Here is a 22,031-nt window from a genome sequence, read left to right as displayed (position 1 = left end):
TAACGCATGATATCATGTTTGTTATCATGTTGTGCTTTGTGGTTTCGCAGGGGGTTATGTGCAGGAATATTTCTAGGACAGAACCAGGCTAGCTGTTTCCAGTCTTTGTGCTAGGCTAAGTTAACCATCTGCTGGCCTGGCAGTAGCTTCATATTTAACATACAGACAGGAGAGTGGTATCAAATGCAAACTGCAGTAAATGTTTTTCCTCAAAATATCAAACTATTCCTTTCAAGTGTGCTGCTTTGAGAAAATAAAAGCAAATCACAAAATGTCTTCCAGGCATCATTTGGAGACAAGCAGAGTCAGTAATTCGTCTTAAAAACTTCAGGATTCATGAACTTGCAGACAGACTGTTTACGTGAACAGACTGAACTTCTACATCTGCACAGTCTAGCTACTGGTTAGAGATACCAGCCTGGTATGAAAGAAAAGTGTTTTACATCATGTAAGGCAGAATCTAAATATGTCCTCTTTAAAACGTTGTCTCTCCCCATCCCACCTCTAACCCACCCTGCACCACACCCTGTCTGAGATACAGTAGGCCTACAAGCATATTCTGAGTATCCACATTATTTCGAGTGAAGTAACAGCCGCTCTGTCTTGGCAACGGTCACATGCACATTCACTCAGTGCCCTCCATTTATTAAGCCTTTTATCTTTATCTGGTGTGCACGCACACACACGGGGGGGAGACGTTGCAGGGACGTTGGTCCTATTGTAGTCGACTGCATTAAATGCATGTGAATAGCCTGCACTTAATCCAAGTTATCGTTCTGATAAGTGGCAGCTGTAGTATTTTCTGTAATCCTGTCTAATGGACTGGATGAATGGGTCTCCTTGCCTCTGCTTCATCCAAATGGGTTTCTTGCCCTGTTACTGTTTCCCAAAGTGGGGTCCAGTTTTGTGGTCAGCCTGAAGGGCTTCCAATGTGTCCCCAGAGAAAATGGAGATCAGATCAGTTTCACTGTTATTCCTCCAGCACAATATAATGTACAGGGAAAACAGATGAGATCATTATTTTCTTGCAGCCAAAGCAGACATTTAATTCTGGCATGCATGATGAGATTTTCATGGTTCCTCTGGGATGCATGGGTCTTTTACATGTATGAATAAGTGTGGTGACCCCTTGGAGTGGGGAAATTACAATACAGGAGGAAGCGGAGAAACAGAAATCATTGAGATAGCATCTGTCTTTAAAAGTCCCATGAAAGATCAAACTCCAGCAAAAAGTAATGCTATAATTACCTGGATAAGCAGGAGGATTAAGCTGGACTAGAAAGTGAAACAGATTAGATTAGATTCAACTTTATTGTCATTACACATGTACAAGTACAAGGCAACGAAATGCAGTTTAGGTTTAACCAGAAGTGCACTAAGCAAGTGCAGGATATAAAATAGGATAGAGTAATATTGTGAAAATATTTTACAAGTGGTACTATGGGCATTATATACAGATGGCATTACTATAAACAGAAGTATACTGATGGATATGTACAAACAGATCAGCGGACTGGGAGAGAAGTAAACTTACATTAAAGGAAATAACTGCACCGCGCAGACATTTATGAGAAGGCTACGCATGACGCAGGTGTTTGCTGAAGAAAAGTTTGGATGACCCGTGCAGTAGCAAAACTCTGCTGAAGAGGCGACAGAGGTGCGTAATAACTCAGACTGGACCATTTGTGACAGTGATCCGGTGAAGGAAGACCTGGTGTTGCTTATTTCACCTGCCTGTGTTGATTCTGATCAAATTCATCTGTTTTTAATGCTGCTTAGAAAGGATGAAGGACTTTTTACTTCACTGTGTTCTTTTCTGGGCGATGTTGCAGCGGAGCAACATGCAAATTCCTGTATCTGCCACAGGTGAGTTGATAACATACAGATATGAAATAGGACAGATACAGGTATAACGCCGAATGAAACATGGACAGTACACAAACCTGATACACTAATACAAAGTAGAGATATTGCAATCTTCTTCTTCTTCTTCTTCGGGGTTAGATAAGGGAAATTAGATTTTTTTCTAAATGGAGTCTGGTCTGGAAGTTAAACCCTCAGGAAAAACGTGTTTTTCCTTTATGGTAAGCTTAAAGTCGCCATTTATGATAATATACTTCCTTACAGTGAATATTTAAACATCGCTGTTAATTGGTGAGTCAATGCGGATTAACGATCACAGGCATTTTTAATAAAGCAACATGGGATCATTTCCACAGGCAGACTGGTTTAAACAAGTTGTCACATGGACAGTGTTATTGTGTGGTGGTACATTGCATAACACTGTTTCATTACTTTTAATTCAAGAAATATAATGGGTGTATTTGGTCACAGTTTATGATCTATTCAAAATAATGATCTGTAATAATCAGGCTACAATATGAAAAGTCACTGTGAAGAAGCTTTATTGAATAACATATTTACATTTACTCAAGTACTGTACTTCAGTACAGCTTTTGAAGTTTTACATTTCATTTCAGTGCTATTTTGCATTTCTGCATTTTTTTTTACTTTGCTACATTTGATCTGACAGCTAAAGTTACTAGTTACTTGGCAGACTGATGATTGATGATGACAGATGATTTTACACACAAAACACATAATCACTGTATAAAATATGATGCAGTGTTATAAACTCCCCAACAGTATATAAAGTAGTTAAAATGAACACTGCTTCGACCAGCTACAACATTACAAGTACTGCTTACATGTTAGTGTATCAATACTAATAATCCAATAATATAATACATTATAGTACTTACAGGGGGCTTTTTTTTGCATAATGAGTACTTTTAGCTGATAATAGTTCAGTACTTTAACTTATATAAGACTTTGAATGCAGAACTTTTACTTCTAACAGATTATTTTCTACTTTCACTTAATTAAAGGATGTGGATACTTCTTCCACCACTGCAGGTGATGTCAGATTTTTTTTCATAGGTTTAAACTGAGAAAGACACCAGGTAGCTGAACTGGACTTGAGTTGTTTTTGTGACTCCCTATGGAAAAAATGATCAGGGTGTATTAACTGTAACAAGCTACGGAAAATGACACATTTTCCAAATTATGACACCACTGGAGAAATTACAGCCAAATTGGACCTCAAACTGTTTATAGAAACATATGGAAGTAAAAACTGTGTCCACCAGCACTGGTCTGCCCTTAAACATTTCAGCTGCATGTGACTGCTTGAGTGACTCTTAAAGGGGTACTCCAGCAATTTATTATTGCACTTCCATAATGTTGAGGGACTCACAAGAAAGTCCCTAGTGTGGGTCAAACTCCAAAAAACACTCCCAAACATTACCCATAATGCAACTGCAACAGCATCTTTTTATTAGACCCTCCCTGCCTGATAAACACCCACGTCTTTCAAACCCCATGCCCCCAGTTTTTAACACAGGCTTTCTGTTTTAATTTTGTAGCCAACAAGCCCAAACTGAGATAACCCTGAGGACATCACTGTGACATCATCAGGGTTATTTTCTCAGCCAAAGCTCCTGCAGAGCGACAGAAGACATTATACTGTTTTTACAAGCATGTAGTACTCCCTATGACTAGTAAACTCACCTTCATTTGTAAAATAATTGGTGGAGTGCCCCTTTAAACACAGAACAGTTTGTTGGGTTTGTTTCCAAAAATGTCAAACTATTCCTTTAAGGTGGGTTTTAAAGATATCAGTTGAGGGGAAAGATACCATAATCGTGAGGGGCAGATGATTCTACAGTCTGTCCTTTTAAGTTTGGATTGAACAACAGTGATTGGTCAGCAGATCTGAGAGGTCTCAAGGTAGAATAGGGGCTGAAGATATCAGAGATAATAACTGGTGCCAATCCATGCAGTGCTAAACTTAAGTTGAAAAACAGTCTGGTCCTTCACAGGAAGAAGTCCATTGCTGTATTTTTAAGGACAATAGGAGCTTTGTTTTTAATGCTGACTTTGACATAGAGAAAGTCGTGGTACTTGCAGGTGGCCACAGCTAATTAAATAAAATATTTTTGACATATTAGCTACGTCAGAGATCCCAAAAAAAGCCCACATAGAATGTGTGGAATTTGTAATTAATTTGCAGTTTCACTTTTTCTGCAGGAACTAAAGTTTAAAAGGCAGCAGAGCCATACACAGTTTATGTGTAAAATGTTTTAGATCATCAAGAGTTTAAAAGTAGCCTGTGTCGATTTTGATCCAACATAGACCTGATACCTGTCTACCATCTGTCTGTTTGATGTCAGCGCATGTGCACTCAGTAAACTTCACGGGAAACATTAACATATTTTTCATTCATCTGTGCAGCTCTCTGCAGTGTGGCATATGGCCTTGGCACAGCTTGAAACCAATTAAAGGACAGATGACATGCTCAAATCTCTCTCTCTCTCACACACACAAATACATATTCATATGCACTTTTCCTCTGAGGAATGCAAAGATGGAGCAATTTCCCTACATCTCCATCAACAACTCTAGTCCAACCATCTCCCCTCATTTTTCTGTCTCGTTTCTGTGTTCTTTGTCTCATTTTCCCCTTTCAGCTTCCCCCCTTTGCCACCAATGTCCACAGAGGTTTCACTTTGTTGAAGCTTCTGCCCTTCCCCTATAGCATCTCTTCTCTTGTAATCTTTGTATGTTATCTGTGTTTTATTAAGATGTTGGCTGACACCACTTTGCCTGATCGCTGTTCTCCCTCATTTCCTCTCCGCCTGTTTATTTTCCTGTTGCTTTATTTTCTGCCTCCCTGTAAAAGTTTAATGATTATGGACCAGTGCTGCAATAAAATAATGGGTGTGTTCTGTGGAGGAGCTGCAAATGGAAAAGATAGAGAAGTGTGAACGATGCGGATATGGAAGAAGTGAGGCAATAAAACAGATGTGTACATTATGTAGGGGTAGGGGTAAGTCATTTTCATGGAGCAAAAACATTTAATCTGACCCCCCATTAAGAAGCAATATCAGTGTATTAATCATTTATAATAGGTGATGGTATAAGACCAATATTTCATGACCTACAGGCACCAAATGTACCAAAAGCCACATGCAGTGAGCAGGATTATGAGAAAGCACTCAGCAGTTTCCAGGAGAAACAGATGAGTGAGTCATCAAATGTATTTTACACGTATCTGATTGTGCAGGATGGTGCTTGTAGCTAGAATTGCTTATTTTCATTGGAAATTATTCCCCTAAGATGACTGGCACACAAAAGTTTTTCCTCTCTGCACGTTTTCTTTTTGTTACTGATTTGCCTACAATTTAAATCTCACTCTTGTTTCATGCGATAAATCGACTCCTGTGACCAATTCTCTTGATTCCTTGCTATGATAAATCCTCTGCTGTATTCTCAATGCAATATTTTTCTGATACATTTTGATACAGTGTGAGCAGGTTGTTCTCAGGATTTCAGTGTTATGCATGAAACAAGACACCTCATAAACCTGTTATTGCCTTTCATTCTTCATATTAATGCCTCCCCAAGGGCAGTAATGGCATCTGTGACATTAATTAGATCAGTCTTGCCTAAGATACCTTAAATCAGTGACCCTTTTTTTTACATGACGGGATGATTCATCATTGGCAACAGTTTCTAGTATCTTTGAGGATGCAGCATAGGCTCCTAATAAGTCACCCTGTTTTATGAAAATTCCACGTTAACCATTTATTAAAATCTTGCCCGTCTGTGACTTGATCCAGTGTTTAAAAATGGGGAAACTGAAGCTCTACTTTAAAGCTGCTATTACCAATATATTTATATTAACATGGATCAAATGAACTTATCACCTGACTCTGCAGTTCCCCTCAGTTCTGTGGAGCCGCTCTCATCAGTGCCGTTTTCAGTCCCAGTAGGCAGCTTTACCAAAAGCTCTCAAAACGCACTGTGCGCTACCTACCCAGCACCAATCAGCAGACAAAGTTAGCGACTAGCTGGTGAACATGGTGAAACATTTAGCAGCTAAAGAGCTAAAACGAGAGTGAATATTGGACTTAAATTTGGTGGCCAGAAACACAATGTTACTCATCACTCACTCATGTTACTCTGTATCTCCTGGATGTGTAAATAGGCAACAAGTACGCCATATCAATAAAAAGGTGATAATATGTCAATGTTGTGTTAACAGCATGTTTCCAGTGCTTTCAAGTGGCCATAAATATCAGTCAGCGCAGGTCTGAATGCTGTATGATGGCATACATTTGAAAAATGGTAACTAGTAAACCTGTCAATCAAAACAAGAATGACATGAGGTTCACACCCACACATTGAAATGACCTTCCTGTTTTTCCGCCTGTCGTTTGCAGTGTTAAACTGCTGTGAAGGGGATATTCTCCTTCTGCTGGACTCTTCAGGAAGTGTGGCAAACTACGAGTTCTCACGCCTGTTGCTCTTTGCCACCGAGCTGCTTCGCCCCTTCTCGTTGGGCCGTGGGCACGTAAGAGTCGGGCTGCTGCAGGTGGGCACAAACCCAAACCTGGAGTTCGGCATGGACGTCCACAACAATCAGGAAAGTCTGCAGAAAGCTCTGCGGAGTGTCAGACAGCTGCAGGGAGACACCAACACCGAGGCTGCGCTCAGGGTGGCCCAGCGGCTTCTGACAGAGACATTGGAGAACGTGCCAAAGATACTGCTGTGGTTGACTGATGGTGTTCAGCCTGGAGACGTGGACAAGCCGATGTCTGAGCTGAAGGCGCAGGGAGTTTCTGTGTTAGCTGTGTCTACAGTACATGGAAACTACCAGGTGTTACAACGTGCAGTGACACCACCTCTGGAGTCTCACCTCTACTCTGTGGACATAGATAACATCGAAATCATCACAGAGGACATGAGGGAGGCCATCATCAGTATGTGTGTATTTGAAATATGAGAGTTAGCACAGTAGAACCAGTAGCTCCATGACAGATTAGACATAAAAAGTGAATTTAACTACAGAATTACTCACTCTACTTTCTAGTATTTTATCTCACTTTTATCTTATCTTATCTACAGAAATCATTCATGCAGAACGGCTGCGCGTGGTTGACTTGACTTCCCACAGTGCTGTGCTGCAGTGGCGTCCTGTTCTGAGCGCAGACAGCGGTTACTATGAACTCCGGTATAACTCTGTGTGGAAAACGGACCCTGAGACCAGACGCATTCTCCCAGGCGTCTCCAGCTGGGCAGAGCTGACCAACCTGCAGCCTGATACCACCTACACGGCTTCCCTCCGCCCCGAGTCCAACCAGAGGCTGTTTAACACACTCTCTGTAAACTTCACCACACTTCCTGGTGAGAGGATTTAAACGGGGATTTTATTTTTATAATCCTGTAATGCACTTATAGAAACATACTTGAATCATGACAAAAAATGAAAAGAAGGGGAAGAACTAGATAGAAATAGTTGACAAAACAATCTCACCACAAGGTTCATTCAGTTGCTGTTATGGAGTTGTTGATAATATTTCACAAACTTCCTCATCAGATGGAGTTTTCTCAGTTGTCATGGAATCCATTTTTCTAATAGAAATATATTACAAAGCTGGAGGCCCAGCCATTCATCAGGCTGAGTACTTGTCTAAGAGGGTTGATGGTTTGTTTCTAGACAGATATTCTTGCCATTAGGGAGGGAAGTGTATTATTACTTAATTTGCTAAAATGCATCAACACACTCAGCCCCTGACTTTTACAACAGGTGCTGCACAGAAATCTGTGCAAGGCACACTAGGCTTAATTTGTCATATTCTTACCTGTGTCTCTTGTCCACCCCCTCTGCCTCCGCTCCCTTCAGATGTTTTAAGCCCGGAAGTGGTGTCCGTGTCAGATTCTGGCCCTCGTCAGATCCGTGTGAGCTGGGGTCCCCTGCAGCCGGCTCGAGTCCTGAGATATACAGTGGAGTACGGAGCTATTCCAAGCGGACACGTCCACACCGTGACGTTACACAGCCAGCAGAACTCTGCCATACTAACTGGCCTGGAGCCAGGCACTCAGTACCTGGTCACAGTCAGCGCTCTGTATGTGAATGGAAAAGAAAGAGCCATGTCTGTGAGGGCATGCACTCAAGAGGGTACGTTGTCAGTTTGACGCTTGTATACCTTGTTTTTGTGTCTGTGTGAGTTTGTGTCTTTAAGTTCTTCCTTCCAGATAATTTAGTTGTCTTTGGTTAACAGCATTGCATTTGTTCTGTTTATTTCTCTTGATTGAAAGCTGACCTTTAGAGTTCTTCTGTGAGTCATTCCTACTTTTTGGCGCTGTATTGGCTTCACTTGACCAGGCCTTTTAAATCTTTCCTCTGTGTTTTCTTCCTGCAGCAGCTCTGCCTGGCCTGGCCGACCTTCAGCTGATCCCAGCAGAGCGTCAGGAGGTGCAGGTAGTGTGGCAGGCCCGTCAGGAAGGCTTGAAAGGCTACTGGCTGAGCTGGGAGAGAGAAAACTCCCACAGCTCTTCCTCGAAGCCCTCCATCTCCTCTGTCTACCTGCATCCTACCTCTCATTCAACGCGGCTCGCACACCTCGCACCGAGCAGTCGAGTGTGTGTGTCCCCGGTCTACAGCTCTGGCCGAGGGGACGGGATATGCTGCACTGCAGGGAGGCACACAGGTTTGCTGAGCTGAATATTGTCATCTACTTTTTTCCCCTTAATTTCTGCAATTATGTTCATACACAGCCACTTTGGTTCATTACAGGAAGTGTAATTTCCTGTTTCTCTTTCTGTTCTCTCTGATAGATTCCAACCAGTAGGATTAACAGCCAGAGTCTGCAGCAATCAGCCAGCTAGGGCGGGGGGGGGAAAGGGTGAAATCGAGCCTTTTAAGTGCTGGATGAACTAGATAACTTGTGCAGGACTGAGTTGAAACTTTATTCTTGAAATTAATTATAGTGACAGAAAAGGCTTCATCACATAACCCCACCCCTCTGTCCTCACAATGGCTGAGCAAAAATCTGGCATGATTATTAATTTTTTGTCCTGCAAATGAAAATCACCAACTTTGCAGGAAGGCTGTCCACCACAGCACCACACGTGTTCAAACATATCAGTTAGTCAGGAACATACACAGCTGCAGAGTATGCAGGTAGGCAGCGTTCACAGTTTGTGTGAGTAACTATTGTTATTGAAAATTATTATTCATTATTATGATTATCAGTCTGTAAGGTTAGCCTACTCTTAAATTGTACTGTTACATAATTACAGGTATATTTACTTGAAATTATATGAAAATGTTCTTTTCTCCTTTCAAGTATATTCAAAGTTCTTAGTAAACGTGAAGTGTGTCCTGCCCTGTATTACATCACTAGTTCACTAGCTATGCTCAGCTGAGAACTGACTAGTTTGAATGGAGTTTTGGGTACAACACCTGAAATAAGACAAGATAAGAATGAGAAAATTACAAATTTTAAGTCTTTGAGGTACCATAAACCACAATGCATCTTTATTTTGAAGTGTAGAGCAAATGCAAAAGCAGTGCAATTAAAAATACAACTGCGGCCTGAGAAGCCGAACTACAGTAGCCTGATAATCAGGCTGAATTAAACTTTGTTTTCACTTCATTATTCATTTAAATAACTGAAAATAAGATGATGTGACGTGAGCATCAATTCTGAAACTACGGTGGGATTGTCACAAAGTCACAGGTCACCTTAACCCTCTGACCTTTTTTTACTACACAATGTTTAAAGTTTTTCACATGAATGTTGTTAGAGGAACTAGTCTAATAGTAGCCTGAAGCTGAAGAAGCTGTGAATGCTAAGTTAGAGGACTATGACATTAGCAAAGTGCTTGCTCTGACTGATACTGATTCATCCTTTGAAATTTATGAAAGTGTTAATTTGTTAAAATATACAAATGTATTAATATAACAAAGTTGTAGCTTAAATTTGTTATATTAACACAAATGTATTAATATAACAAAGTTGTAGCTTAAATTTCTGAGTTCCCGGTCCATTTTCACAATTGAGAATGACTTCCGGATGGGAGCCGAAACGTCTTGATTCTGAAAACAGATGTGTCAAGTTGACTACGACTGAAACCTTTTCTACGACGGAACACTCCTGGATGAATGAGGGACTACACCATAACAAAGTTATGTTACACACAGAGGTATCACTGAAACGTTGTTTTCCAAAATCCATTTTGGGGCCCACAGTCAGCAAACCATAGTGAAGCTAACTGGCCAAAAAAAAACAACACTGCATCATAACGATGCATGCTGGCAAATATCTATGACCACATTTCTGCTTGCTCTGTACCATGTGTGGCCCCTCTGCATTGTTCATTATATCAAAAGTTTCTAATGTTTTGATTTTGAAGCCAATCATGAATGAGTCAGAAAAAGTTTCATCAATTTTTCTCTTGGTTGCACTCAGTGATGGACATTTAGCTGTTGCATCAGTTGCCACACTGGCAGCACACAGTAAAATCACAGAGAGGTGTGTTTCTGCATTGCTGTCGGTGATAAAACGCAGCGAGGATGTGGTGCTTGTAAAGCACGAAGATAATTGTTGTATTTTATGTTATCGGCTCTTCAGATCAGTGTAAATTCAACATCAGCATCCTGTTTCTGTACAAAGCTCATAATTATTCAGTGTTTATAGTGAATATGTACTGTGAATATATATATATATATATTTTAAATTGACTTGTTTTGTATTTATATGCTACTGAATTTATGGCCAGGTTTGTCTGGTAAAATGTTTCTCTGAGCAAATTAAATGACAAGAAAGAAGATTTGTATAAAAGATATTTGCACAGTGTTCATAAGCATTTGATTTTATAAAATTATAAATACATTTTTAAAAATACCATAAAAATGTGTTGTCCTTGCTGGTTTTCTGGTATTTGGTTGTTTATGGGGCCATCTAGTGGCTGTTGGCTGCAATCAGATATTGCTATAACTGGGTCAATGGTAAACTTAATGTCATCTTAATAAATTCATAAATGGTTCATTTAGGATGATTAGAGATCATGTACCATTGTATTTTAGCATTTTTTACTTGAGCATACCCAAATCCAGTATTGAAACATTCTTCCAATAAAAAAGGGGACAAGTATGTTAACTGGAACATTGAAGTGCTGTTTAACCTGCTGAAAGGACTGAAAAGTACTTGGTGATTGGTCAGATTATCTTACAATGACTTGACTGATCACCTTTGTTTTATTAGTATAAATACTATTAAAGACATTGGTGTATTTAATGGTAAATAAAAGGCAAAACCTGGTTCAGCAGCTGTTAAAGGCACTCTTAACTACTAAATGTCTTGCACACCTAACTTAAATCCTCCACTATAAGATTGAAGAACACCACTACAGCACATACCCCACACACCCATGCATTGTTTATTTTAGTTTATTCTAGTTTAAATGATTTATGTTTGTTGGTGAAGTCCCTCCTTGTCACAATCCCTTGTGACAAATGGAGGCTCATAGGGATATGACCGCAGGACCTCTTGCAACCCAAGCAAGAATCATACCCCTTAGAACCCTTCACATGCCCCTAATGAGGGCTCGTCTTAATTTGCGTGAAGAGCATATCTAGCCATTGTGGAAATTTGAAATACTGTATTTACTATCTCCTGTGACAAATAAGGATTTGTGACCATTGTGGTTTGTGAACGCTAAATGAGAAAGGGAAGGACACCATGACTTGATTTACTGCTACGAACGTGATTTAAAGGTAAACTGATTTCTTTTAGGGAAGGAACTTATGTTAGTAGGGTTTCAGTGTTTATTAGCATCCACCTCTGGCCTGGTGACATGCATAAGATTAAATGTTTTGTTAATGTGCTGAAAACCCACCCACAAGCAAGAACATACATGTGCACAAACAAAAAGGCTGTCACTTCCCCTAGGATGATGGCTTAACGAATCAAGTTGCAAAGGAAGCACATTTCAGAGAAGCTGATTAATCTCTTGTGTTTCATTAACCTGCGCCTCAAGCTCCCCAGGGCATAAAACATAGTTTTGCTTTTTGGCTTTCTGAGGGCCTAACAGGGACTGTCTTACCAGATCGTAACACAAAGACACCTCTGCTGTCAGTTTTTTGTCGTGATGACACAGGCAGGATCGCCTTCTTCCATTGGCCCCAAGAAGGAATGTGTTAAGTTAGCTCACTGCACCCACAAAGACCAGTGAGGTGATTATGCTGCTGCATAACATGTTGGCAGCATGCTGGGGGATGAACTGAACTGAATTATATTCACCTGACATACATTAAAGCAAAGATGGAGCATGCTTTAAGACTTTATATCAGCTGTTAAAACTGCTTCATCGTCAAGGTTGCTGAGACGATGGCTGCAATGAACGGCTCCACGGAAGAGAATGGAAACACAAAGCTTCCTGGGATGGGACTTCGTGTCTCTGTGTTCCCTGTACAAATTGCCTTCTACATCGGCCTGGTGATACTAAGCATCCTGGGTAATGCCACCGTGATCGGGGTGATTGGTAAGAGCTTAATAATGGACCGTGGTGGGGGACGTAACTCGGACATCATTATCATTAACATGGCAGTGTCTAACCTGCTGGTGTCTGTAATGAGGAACATACTGCTTATCATCTCAGACATAGGACTCCAGGTATGTGTTCTTTAAGATCAATAGTTTGTAAGATTGCCACTGGAGGTATACCCAAAGGGTATGTTGATTTGACTTTCTTGCACTTTCTTTTACAGCTGTACTTATCCAAAGATTGGTGTCAGTTCTTCATGGGTGTCTGGGTGTGGCTGCGAGCCGTCAACGTGTGGTCAACACTCTTCCTCAGTGCGTTCCACTTCCAGACATTGAGGCGTGTGACTCCCGTTATCGGGAACCTTCACAAGTCCCAGGGCGCTTCTACGACCCTACTGCTGAGTCTGAGCCTCATCTGGCTTCTCAACTTTATTTATGCCATTCCTGCTCATGTCTTTTCCACTAATGGGAATAAGAACAGCACAGAGGTGAGAGCCTGCTGCAACAGGAAGCTGCATTAGCTTAAATGTATGAATTCAATTACATTTTTTTTATGAGTAATTTAGTGAAGACTTTAAAAATGTGCTGCATTATCACACAATAATTTAAAGTTGACAAAACATTGTGTAGACTTAAATTAGACAGCTCAAGCAGATCTCAAAAGTCTGCTAATTGAAGATGTTATCGCACAAAAATAAATGGAAACCAACGGGTGTCTGGAACAGCTGGAGAAATACATCCAAAAATCTAAAACTTGTATAGCATGCTTTCAGAAAAATGGTCAGTAAAAATGTTACATTTGTATTTAATCAGTTAAAACTTGAGATATGTTTTGTGGTAAAACAGTAAAATCCCTAAAACAGCAACAAAGATTTAATGTGGAACAAACGTGATTAGACTAGATTGTATATACACGTATGTTGTTCTACCAACTCTGCAAAAAGTGCTGAATTTAAACTATTGAGGGTTTAAAAAAGTTTCATTTGTGGATAGTTTCCTATTAACACCAAGGAAATTCAAGCTTTTTGCAGCATCAATCCTTCCCTTGACAAGTGGTGCAGAAAGTAGTGAAAATGTAAACATCTCAAGTAAAGTCCGGCATTTAAGTTTTGACTCAGTTTAAACAGATTAGCAATAAAATATTTGTATAGGTGTCAAAAGTAGATGACCCTTTTCCTAAGGAAAGAATACATCTCCCTAAGTTGATGACTAAGTGTATGTTCCACCCTGTTTCCTCCAGTTCTGACTCCAACTCCTCTATCTTCCTCCTCTTATCTCAGACCCTGATGCTGGTGAGCGTCACAACGCGCCCCCTGATGGGCTGTGTGTGGAACTTCCCCTCCAGCTACAGTGGCCTGGTCTACACCACCTCATCTATGGTGATCCATGAAGTAATTCCCATAATCCTAATGACCTTTACCAACCTGGGCTCCCTTTACACACTCTACACTCACAGTAGGATGCGGAGTTCAGTGCAAGATGCACTTTTCACAAAACGGATTCCTGCTGAGAGACGAGCAGCCAAGGTGAGGAGGAGGAGGGTGACCAAACCTCACTGAAGCCATGTTCGTTATGTAGATGAGTAGCAGATGGGTAAATTAAAATGTTTAATCTACAGCAGACCTGAGAATTAATTTATGAAACAGAGAAACCTGGATATTAATTGTTTTAGCAACATTTTTATTGGAGTCAGGGAACATATTTCATCCAATCTCAAAATCGGATCTGAGTTTGACTTCTCTAATTCTTTATGTCTTTTGTTTTTTTTTCAGGTGATTCTCGCTATCATAATACTCTTCATTGGCTCATGGGGAACCAGCATTATCACTGTCAACTATTTCAACTACAACCGCGGCTCCTCCACGGAGTTTGTTCTGGTCATTGCTCGTTTTTCCAACAGTATCTTCATTGCCGTGTCACCTGCTATTCTGGCAGTTGGCCACCGGCGGCTGCGTTCTTTCGTCAAGTCTATGCTCACTCACTGACAGATCCCCTGGCTGACAGTACACTCTGCAACTTTTATTTAACATTAATTATATTTAAAGGAGGTTTATGGTTATGAATATATGAGGTTTATGGTTATCAATATATGATGTTCCTCTGTGTGTGTGTGACTGGAGTTGGACTGATGGACTCAGTGGAAAGGCAAATTGCTAAAAAGTAATTAAGGTTACAAGGTCAATTCATTCACTAGACAGGGCTGATACATAGAGTGATGTCTTTATTTTACAGTCCAAACAAATGGTCCAAGGAAAAAAAACTAAACATTTTTACCAAAACGATCAAAACCGATCATTGAGATGATATTGCAATATGTTTTCATTAGTTTGCCATTATCTGGGTCTAACATTTTGCTATATAGGTTCAGTGTAGAATGGATGAGATTTGAAAGCAAAACCAAAGGGTTGTGTTTATTATACTCTGAAACAGTTGTGTTAATGGATCCCTTGAAGCTTATAAACGGATATCAACAAGATCTACAGTTTTATTAAAGTAATTAGTTACCATGATGGCTTCTGACTAAGCATTTCATGTTTTGTCACCATATGTGTAACACAATAAAATAATATTTCAACTAAATCTCAAGAAGACATATTGTAAGACAGTAAGAGACTACTCTCTGGCCCCCCAATTTGAAATATTTGGGTTTCTGGATCTGTTTATATATATGTGTGTATATAAGAAATGTTTAGTGATAAAACACAAGGGCAAAGTGGTTAATATACACATTTATCAAACATAAAAGTACAACTTATGATAAATTTATACTATTGGACCTAATAGCAAACTTTTGAGGATCACCAAAGAGTTTTTCTTTGGCATATTCGAGATTGGACTGGGTTTGATTGTAGGTTTGTAACACTAAAAGATATTGGCTTATACAAATAAACTTGACTTGACAGCACAAACAAAAGAAGAAAAGGGATTATTAAAATTAATCTCAGCTCAAAAGAAACAAGCAATGATACATTGGATTGGATAAAATAATTTCAACGATAAAAGAAACCAAATTACCTGCTTGATTGCCCTGTAATGATTTCTGATTTAGCCAACATGCTGTCTCTCAGTTTGACTTGCATTAAATGGCTTGAAATGCCTCAAACTAAGCTAAAATAATACTTGACAACAGTTTTATCCAGGGGAAATGCAGTGCAGCCCCTCTGGATTCAAATGGATGATGCATCCGTTATTATATGGGTGTACATTTTAGTATTTTTTCAGTACTTTAGTATCAGTGCAGTCACACCTTGCTTCCATCATTTGTTTGCTTTAACTTTCTCCTCCACTTTTATGACCTTCCTCTCTTTTTGAACAATACAAATGGTTTGTTTTCCCTTCTTTCCTTTAGTCTTTGGGGATTTCCCCCCCCTCCTCAGTGTCTTTATTGTGACATTTAAGAACTTTAGACCACCCCAGCATCATACTCATGATTCTCCTTCTCAGTTTGCTATGTCCAAAGGCCACCACTAAGGGACTGAATCCTACAAACAGCGAGGCAGAGAAGTGGGCCACAGTCAGCAGCCCTTCAGCGTGCTGTCCCCCATCATGGTTGTAGTACATCACCGCAGCAACCTGTAGCACCCAGCAGACCACGAAGAGCGACACTAGCAACATGATTACATGAGCTGCTTTGCGTTCAGTGGACACATGTTTGTCCAGCTCCCCATGGGTTCCTTTTGACTCTCCCCCTGAGGTAACAGCTCGGATGTGTTTTGCAAGAGCATGAAGCGTGGCCATGTTGCAGCAAACCATCAGCACTAGTGGTAACACCTCATTAAGTGCCAGCGAGGTGGAGGCGAAGGCCGAGCCCTGTTCGATGGAGGGGAACTCCCAGACACAGCCCAGCAGTGGCCTGATGGTGCAGCTGATCACCATCAGCTCCACAGTGACGTTGCCTTGAACATGAGTGCTATATACCAGAGCTGGAAGTGAGAAGGCCAGGTTTGCCCCCCACACCAGCCCCAGAACGATCCAAACCCGTTGCCTCTCCCTCTGCTGTGCGAGAGGTCCAACGGCCACATGGTGTCGCCTCAGGATAATGCAGTGGAAGACGCTAAGTGCTAGAGTCACCCAACAGCCCACAGCTCGCCACCATACCCACAGCAGCATGAAGACTCGGCACCAGCCCGGAGACAGAGTTACATCCAAGCCCAGGTCTGACACAAAGATGGGCACTGTGCGGAAAAGTGAGATCAGCAGGTTGGCCAGTGACAGGTGCACCAAAATAGTGTCAGAGGGAGAGAGTCTCCGAGATGGACTCTCAGCGGCTGACTGAAACACCTGAGAGTATAAGCAAGACAGACTGAGAACAATTCTACCCAAAACATTCAGCTCAATTGACAAATAAAATATTCTACATTATCTCACCACATGGATGACCAAGATGTTTCCAAGGATGCCAGAAAAGACCAAGAGCCCAAACAAAATAGCGTCTACAGTGAGGACCTCTGACATGGCATCATACTCTGCAAGGCGACATAGTTAGCTTTTTCTTTGAGACAAGCATGTGTGTGAGAGTCAGACTGAAACATCAAGGCTTCACAAGCACCACTACTGCTACTGATGGTCCTTATGGTGTTTTATATATGCGCAAACAGGCAAACAAATAGGTGGGTCACACTGAAGGTTTCATCTTTGCTGACCAGGCTCAAGGTCAATTTAATTTAATATGTTGACGCTTTGAGTGTACATGCAAAGGCAGGCATTTTCCATGTCTTCTTTCCACGTCACCGACCAACTGCAAATGCAACGCTGTCTCTTGACCTGAATGATCACATCAACAGGTGTGGGTTGCTGTTACTGATTGCGTTAACAGCCTGTCCCCTTTGAATCTATCATACTAATCATCACTTAACTAGCTATGGAAATGCATGTTGTGAAGGACCAGCTATCTGCTCATTTATTTTAAGTCCCGTAGCTTACCTAAATATCAACAGCTAGAATCAGACCATCAGATATATCATTATCTATTTAACCAGTTATCCTATGCGACCTCTAATAGACAGGTGGAGCTAAGTCAGTCCCACTGATGCAGCATTTTTTTCTCCTATTAGTCAGCCATTCATACTCTCCCTTGGTACTAATTGTTTACTGGGTTGTCAAGTTTCTCTCTTGGGATGAGGCAACAATGATGCATCTTGATCATACCTTTTTTTTTCCATTGTGCTTGTGATTATTTATTATCATGAGATAATCATGTAACAAAAAAAATAAAAATAAAAATGCCTACATCTAAGCAACATTATTTCAAACACATTTGGCTCTCTGGGACCCTACCATAAATGTTAAACTAATGCAAGATTAGTAGAAAGATGGCACATTTATTTTTATGGTTTTGGGTGTTGCTACAGGTGTTGTTTGCACAGCCAGGCCTAACTGGTCTGATCTGATGTGAGGGACCTGCAGGAGAGCAGCACAGGTGGGATGCAGGCTGCTTTAAACCGTCCGTCGGTCATTGTTGTCAGGACTCTGGTTGTTGTCTCCGTTATTGACAGACACCTGAAGCTCTGTGTGGGATGATGACTCACAAACCGAATGCTGATGACTACAAATATTTTGTGCACGCACCCACGCTCCCAAACACTCCGCGGCGCGCGCTCCTCCACGTGCACTCTCACACAGCAGGCACCAAAGCCTTACGTCAAGCCAGACAGGAAGAAGAAAGCAAATCTGATGGCACGATAGCCGGGTCCTCACGTCCCACCGAAACAAGTGAGTGATTTTTATAAATGCCTCTGAGTCGGAAGCTGCTCTGAAGTGACTTTTATCACCGTTCAGGCTTCATTAACTTCATCCTGCACGCTTATCCTATGCAAGGTCATTCTCGGATCTCTCAGTGACAGCATGGCCGCATGATTAAATGTTATTTTTGTCGCAGATGCCTACCCGCTCCTCTCGCCCATGGACGCGCCATCCTGTTTCGCACGGATTTCGTCTGTGTGCACTGAGGCAGAGCTGATCTTATGGCAGACATCAGCCCGCCTTGTACCGTCGCCCATCTGATCCACTGTGAGAGAAAATAATTCGACGAGAGGAAGTGAGATGAAAAGCCAACAAAGGCCATCACTGCTCGCCTTATCGGCACTCCTGCTCTGCACATTACACCAGACAGCTGGGTCCAGCAGATCTCATCGCAGCAGCTCAGCATCAACAACATCCCCATCAGAGGTGAGAGGCAGGAATCATTTGGGGACGCCCCAAAACTGGTTAAAACAGACTGATATTACTTCCAACTATGGCAATCACAGCCACCAAAGTAGGCCATCGCCAACGCTTAAAGAGGTAACAGGCCACGTGAATGGCTTCTCTTTCAACACCAGCAGAGGCAATATTACTACTGTGATATCTGGAAGGTCTGGCAGGGCACCAAGCTGGAGCCCAGAGGAAGGGGTGTCACCACTGTGTGCCTACCGAGTGATTGAGGGAGGCATTGGGGGGCAGCTGTGTTTTCGACAAACGCTGCCTGGGTACAAGTGTCGTAAGGGAGACTGCAGGACAGCTGTGTCTTTGGGGAATCTGGTGGCAAATATTCTTATCAATGGCAGCGTACTGTTACAGTGGACCCATGAGGGAGAATCCACAATGACTGGCCGAGACGTGAAGACTGCAGCCAGTCAGAAGAGCAGTGGGAATCCTGGGAGTAATTTAACAAGCGAGGGAACTCTTAGATCAAACTCTGTTTTCAGTGGCCGACGCCACAGAAGGGGAGGCTACGAGTTGAGCTGCTGGTGGAACGGAAGTTATACTCAGTTTGAGTGTGCTGGTGTCCATCTTGGATCTGGCTGCAGGGACTTTCTCCTGACTGAGCTGCATGAGAACATCCCCTACCGCATCTGCCTGCGCTCTCTGGCCCACTCCAATCCAGCCCAGAGAGCAGACCCGCGGGACTGTGTAGAATTTACTCTGCCGCCGTCTGGGATGCAGGACATTGTGATCGCCATGACAACGGTGGGGGGAGCTATTTGCGTGATGCTGGTCATCATCTGCTTGCTGGTGGCATATATCACAGAAAACATCATGAGCCCCACGACACAGCACACATACTCCTACCACACTCACTCGCATCACTGATGTTACACTGAATCCAAGATGCACTGCTAAATGAATCAAATGGCCTGCATTTAACATCCATGATGACCATATCTAATCTCACAATCATAGTCACTCGTTGTCAATAATAGTTATTTTCAATCAGCCATATAATATGATATACACATCCTGTTATCACTGAATTGAAGCACAATCTACTGTGGCTCTGCAAATAACACGCCTTGTCAACCTCTGCGTGGGTACTGATAACCTACATCTACTATTATGCAGTAGTTTACTGTGTTATGTTTTTGCTCAAGGTTGTCTGTGATTGAGTCTGTCAATCTGTATGCTGGCAGCATTTAAACAGCAATACAATAAATGAAATGGCTTTGAGTACATCAGAAACAGCTGTTTTTGCTAAATGTGCAGCCTGTGAAAGTGTCCAGACTTGTCCTGTCCTTGCTGAGACGCAGGAAAAATAAAACTTTACTGAATTCAATTTTTCCACTTGACTAAATCATCCCACCATCTAGTTTTGCTTTTAGTTCTGCATACAGTATGTATTTTTACCATTTTGTGAAGGGCAATCTGGTGTACAATCTCCAAATACTGTGCCAAACATCTTGAGAATGCCGTTATGTCCTGCTGTCAGTGAATAAAGTACCATGAGGTCATTTGTAATACTTTACAGCTGTCCTTATTTTTCTTCTTGTGTGTGTATGTGAGAGAGTGTGTACATGTGTTAAGTTTGCACATCCCAGGACAATTTAGAAGAATCAACAACAGACAGGAATTCAAAATATCTGTATAAACACAAACCCTTTCTTGGTGTCTCACGCAGGTCAATCACAAAACAGGGCTTGATCAGAGGCGTTGTTAGGCTCTTGAAACACTGGGGGTGTAGCCCAGCCCAGAAATCTTTAGGTTTTCACACGATAAGTGCACAATTTTCAAGTTATTTCAGAATAAAATGAATATAAGATGCCTACATGGTACTTTAACCTCTAAATATCATCTTTGAATGGCACACTAATGTGTAGGGGGAACTTACACAAAATACACTCAAATAATGAGTCGACTTTTTTCTTCTAAATAATTAAAAGTGACACAGACTGAGTAGACACATTTTGTTTCCTGTAGGATGATGGAGTTGACTTTGTAAATAATATTAATATTATAATAATAACAATAGTAATAATCATAATAATAAATGAGCATACCTTGCTGCTGACATTTCTGCTTGCTATTGAACGTGTACTATGGTAGCCTGGTAGTTACCTAACTAGCTATGTTTCAATTGCCAAATCAGTTGCAGAGATGCATATACTTCACACATATGTTTCAGTGGAAACAAATTATGGCTTGACGACTTGGATTCTACAAAGGCAAAGTAAGGTCATCACACTTTCTTTCTATGCTTAGCCCATGTTGCACATTAATATCACAGTGAGTGCAGGCTAGCTAGACCAGCGGTTCTCAAACTGTGTGCCTTGTAATTATTTGTCTTATTTTTAATGATTTACATAGCTTGGAAATGCCTTGGAAATACTTGTTTTCATAAATGGTGTGCCTTGTCACAAAAAGTTTGAGAACCACTGATCCGGGGCTATTTTTATATTCTTATTTTTGACATTTTTTGAGATCCCGGGCTATTCATAAAACATTCGGGGCTGTAGCGTCAGACGCCCAGGTCTAATGACGCCACTGGGCTTGATCCCATTTGTTTAGGTCTTTCTGGATGGTTAAAGTAGTTACAAATTTAAGGTTAGGCTGAAAATATGATGAGATCAGAAGTGGGCGGTATGCATCCTCTATCAGGGTACATGCAAGGTTATGTCACAATATTGATATGTATAGTGATTTTCTGAAAATGTCTAAAATAACAGTAATTTAACAGTAACTGTAATTTTATGGCTAATTAGGCCAATTAAATACCTGGAAAATCAAGGTAGTTCATCACATTGATGGAAAAATCCTATAAAAGTCCAACATTGCCATAAAGCCTGCTCATTGATTTACAACTTTACCCAAAATGACCAAATACACCCAGAGATGTTAAAGCGAGAGTTGCTGCAGTATAAACGGTATGGCGAAATCTCTGATGGTTAATAAATGCACGTCACCTCAGGGTACTCATCATATAGCTCAACTCTAGATTGGATGAAACAATAAATACGTCCAGTCGGGAGAATCTACACTGCAAAGCACAATATGATATAGTAAAACAAACAAACAACAACATGTTGCTGCCATTATACACACTTGTAACAGATGCAGTAACATCCACATGAATGTTGTGGAATGTATACAACCTTATCAAAAACATGGAGGTAGACGTTATAGGAAGAGTTAAAATATGCAGTTATGTCTTTATGGATGAAGATACTAAGTAATTTAAATATATAATTTGTGTTGTATTGAACACAAATTAAAGGGAAAAGTATATCATCAAATATGGCATACAGGTACACACTCTGCTTATGTGTACACTGTAACATGGTGTCTGCTTGTGCAGTATATTAGTCAAGAGTTAGAGGTTATTTTTGTATTTTGCTTTTTTCACTAAGGTTTGTTTCAGCGGCAGTGTCACCAGGTTTGGTTTAA

At 41.1% G+C, this 22,031-nt stretch overlaps 4 protein-coding genes across 5 annotated transcripts; 3 read left to right on the top strand and 1 right to left on the bottom strand.

The window, feature by feature from the left end:
- Positions 1 to 1,484: 1,484 nt before the first annotated feature.
- Positions 1,485 to 10,763, top strand: LOC122884293 (von Willebrand factor A domain-containing protein 1-like). 2 transcript variants are annotated; one of them, XM_044214044.1, is made up of 6 exons: positions 1,485 to 1,866; positions 6,285 to 6,824; positions 6,970 to 7,248; positions 7,748 to 8,023; positions 8,271 to 8,555; positions 8,683 to 10,763. In XM_044214044.1, exons 1-6 carry the CDS (start codon positions 1,785 to 1,787, stop codon positions 8,694 to 8,696), a joined length of 1,476 nt encoding a protein of 491 aa, XP_044069979.1. In that variant the 5' UTR covers positions 1,485 to 1,784; the 3' UTR covers positions 8,697 to 10,763. The 2 variants fall into 2 exon arrangements, with proteins under 2 accessions (XP_044069979.1, XP_044069990.1); XM_044214055.1 differs by having other exon boundaries at positions 1,488 to 1,866; positions 8,268 to 8,555.
- Positions 10,764 to 11,485: 722 nt separating this feature from the next.
- Positions 11,486 to 14,462, top strand: LOC122884392 (olfactory receptor class A-like protein 4). Its single transcript, XM_044214273.1, has 4 exons — positions 11,486 to 12,524; positions 12,620 to 12,883; positions 13,676 to 13,921; positions 14,168 to 14,462. Exons 1-4 carry the CDS (start codon positions 12,240 to 12,242, stop codon positions 14,378 to 14,380), a joined length of 1,008 nt encoding a protein of 335 aa, XP_044070208.1. The 5' UTR covers positions 11,486 to 12,239; the 3' UTR covers positions 14,381 to 14,462.
- Positions 14,463 to 14,599: 137 nt separating this feature from the next.
- On the bottom strand, positions 14,600 to 18,080 carry LOC122884390 (olfactory receptor class A-like protein 4). The gene is made up of 3 exons (XM_044214259.1): positions 17,964 to 18,080; positions 16,764 to 16,861; positions 14,600 to 16,676 (listed from the first exon to the last, which is right to left on the bottom strand). Exons 2-3 carry the CDS (start codon positions 16,848 to 16,850, stop codon positions 15,741 to 15,743), a joined length of 1,023 nt encoding a protein of 340 aa, XP_044070194.1. The 5' UTR covers positions 16,851 to 16,861; positions 17,964 to 18,080; the 3' UTR covers positions 14,600 to 15,740.
- On the top strand, positions 17,956 to 20,115 carry fndc10 (fibronectin type III domain containing 10). The gene is made up of 2 exons (XM_044214242.1): positions 17,956 to 18,107; positions 18,274 to 20,115. Exon 2 carries the CDS (start codon positions 18,438 to 18,440, stop codon positions 19,464 to 19,466), a length of 1,029 nt encoding a protein of 342 aa, XP_044070177.1. The 5' UTR covers positions 17,956 to 18,107; positions 18,274 to 18,437; the 3' UTR covers positions 19,467 to 20,115.
- Positions 20,116 to 22,031: the final 1,916 nt, after the last annotated feature.

This window comes from Siniperca chuatsi, linkage group LG2, assembly GCF_020085105.1.
Source record: "Siniperca chuatsi isolate FFG_IHB_CAS linkage group LG2, ASM2008510v1, whole genome shotgun sequence".
In the NCBI taxonomy this organism is placed as follows: Eukaryota; Metazoa; Chordata; class Actinopteri; order Centrarchiformes; family Sinipercidae; genus Siniperca; species Siniperca chuatsi.
The sequence above is the reverse complement of the archived record's forward strand: the minus strand, read 5'-3'. Positions and strand labels throughout refer to the sequence as shown.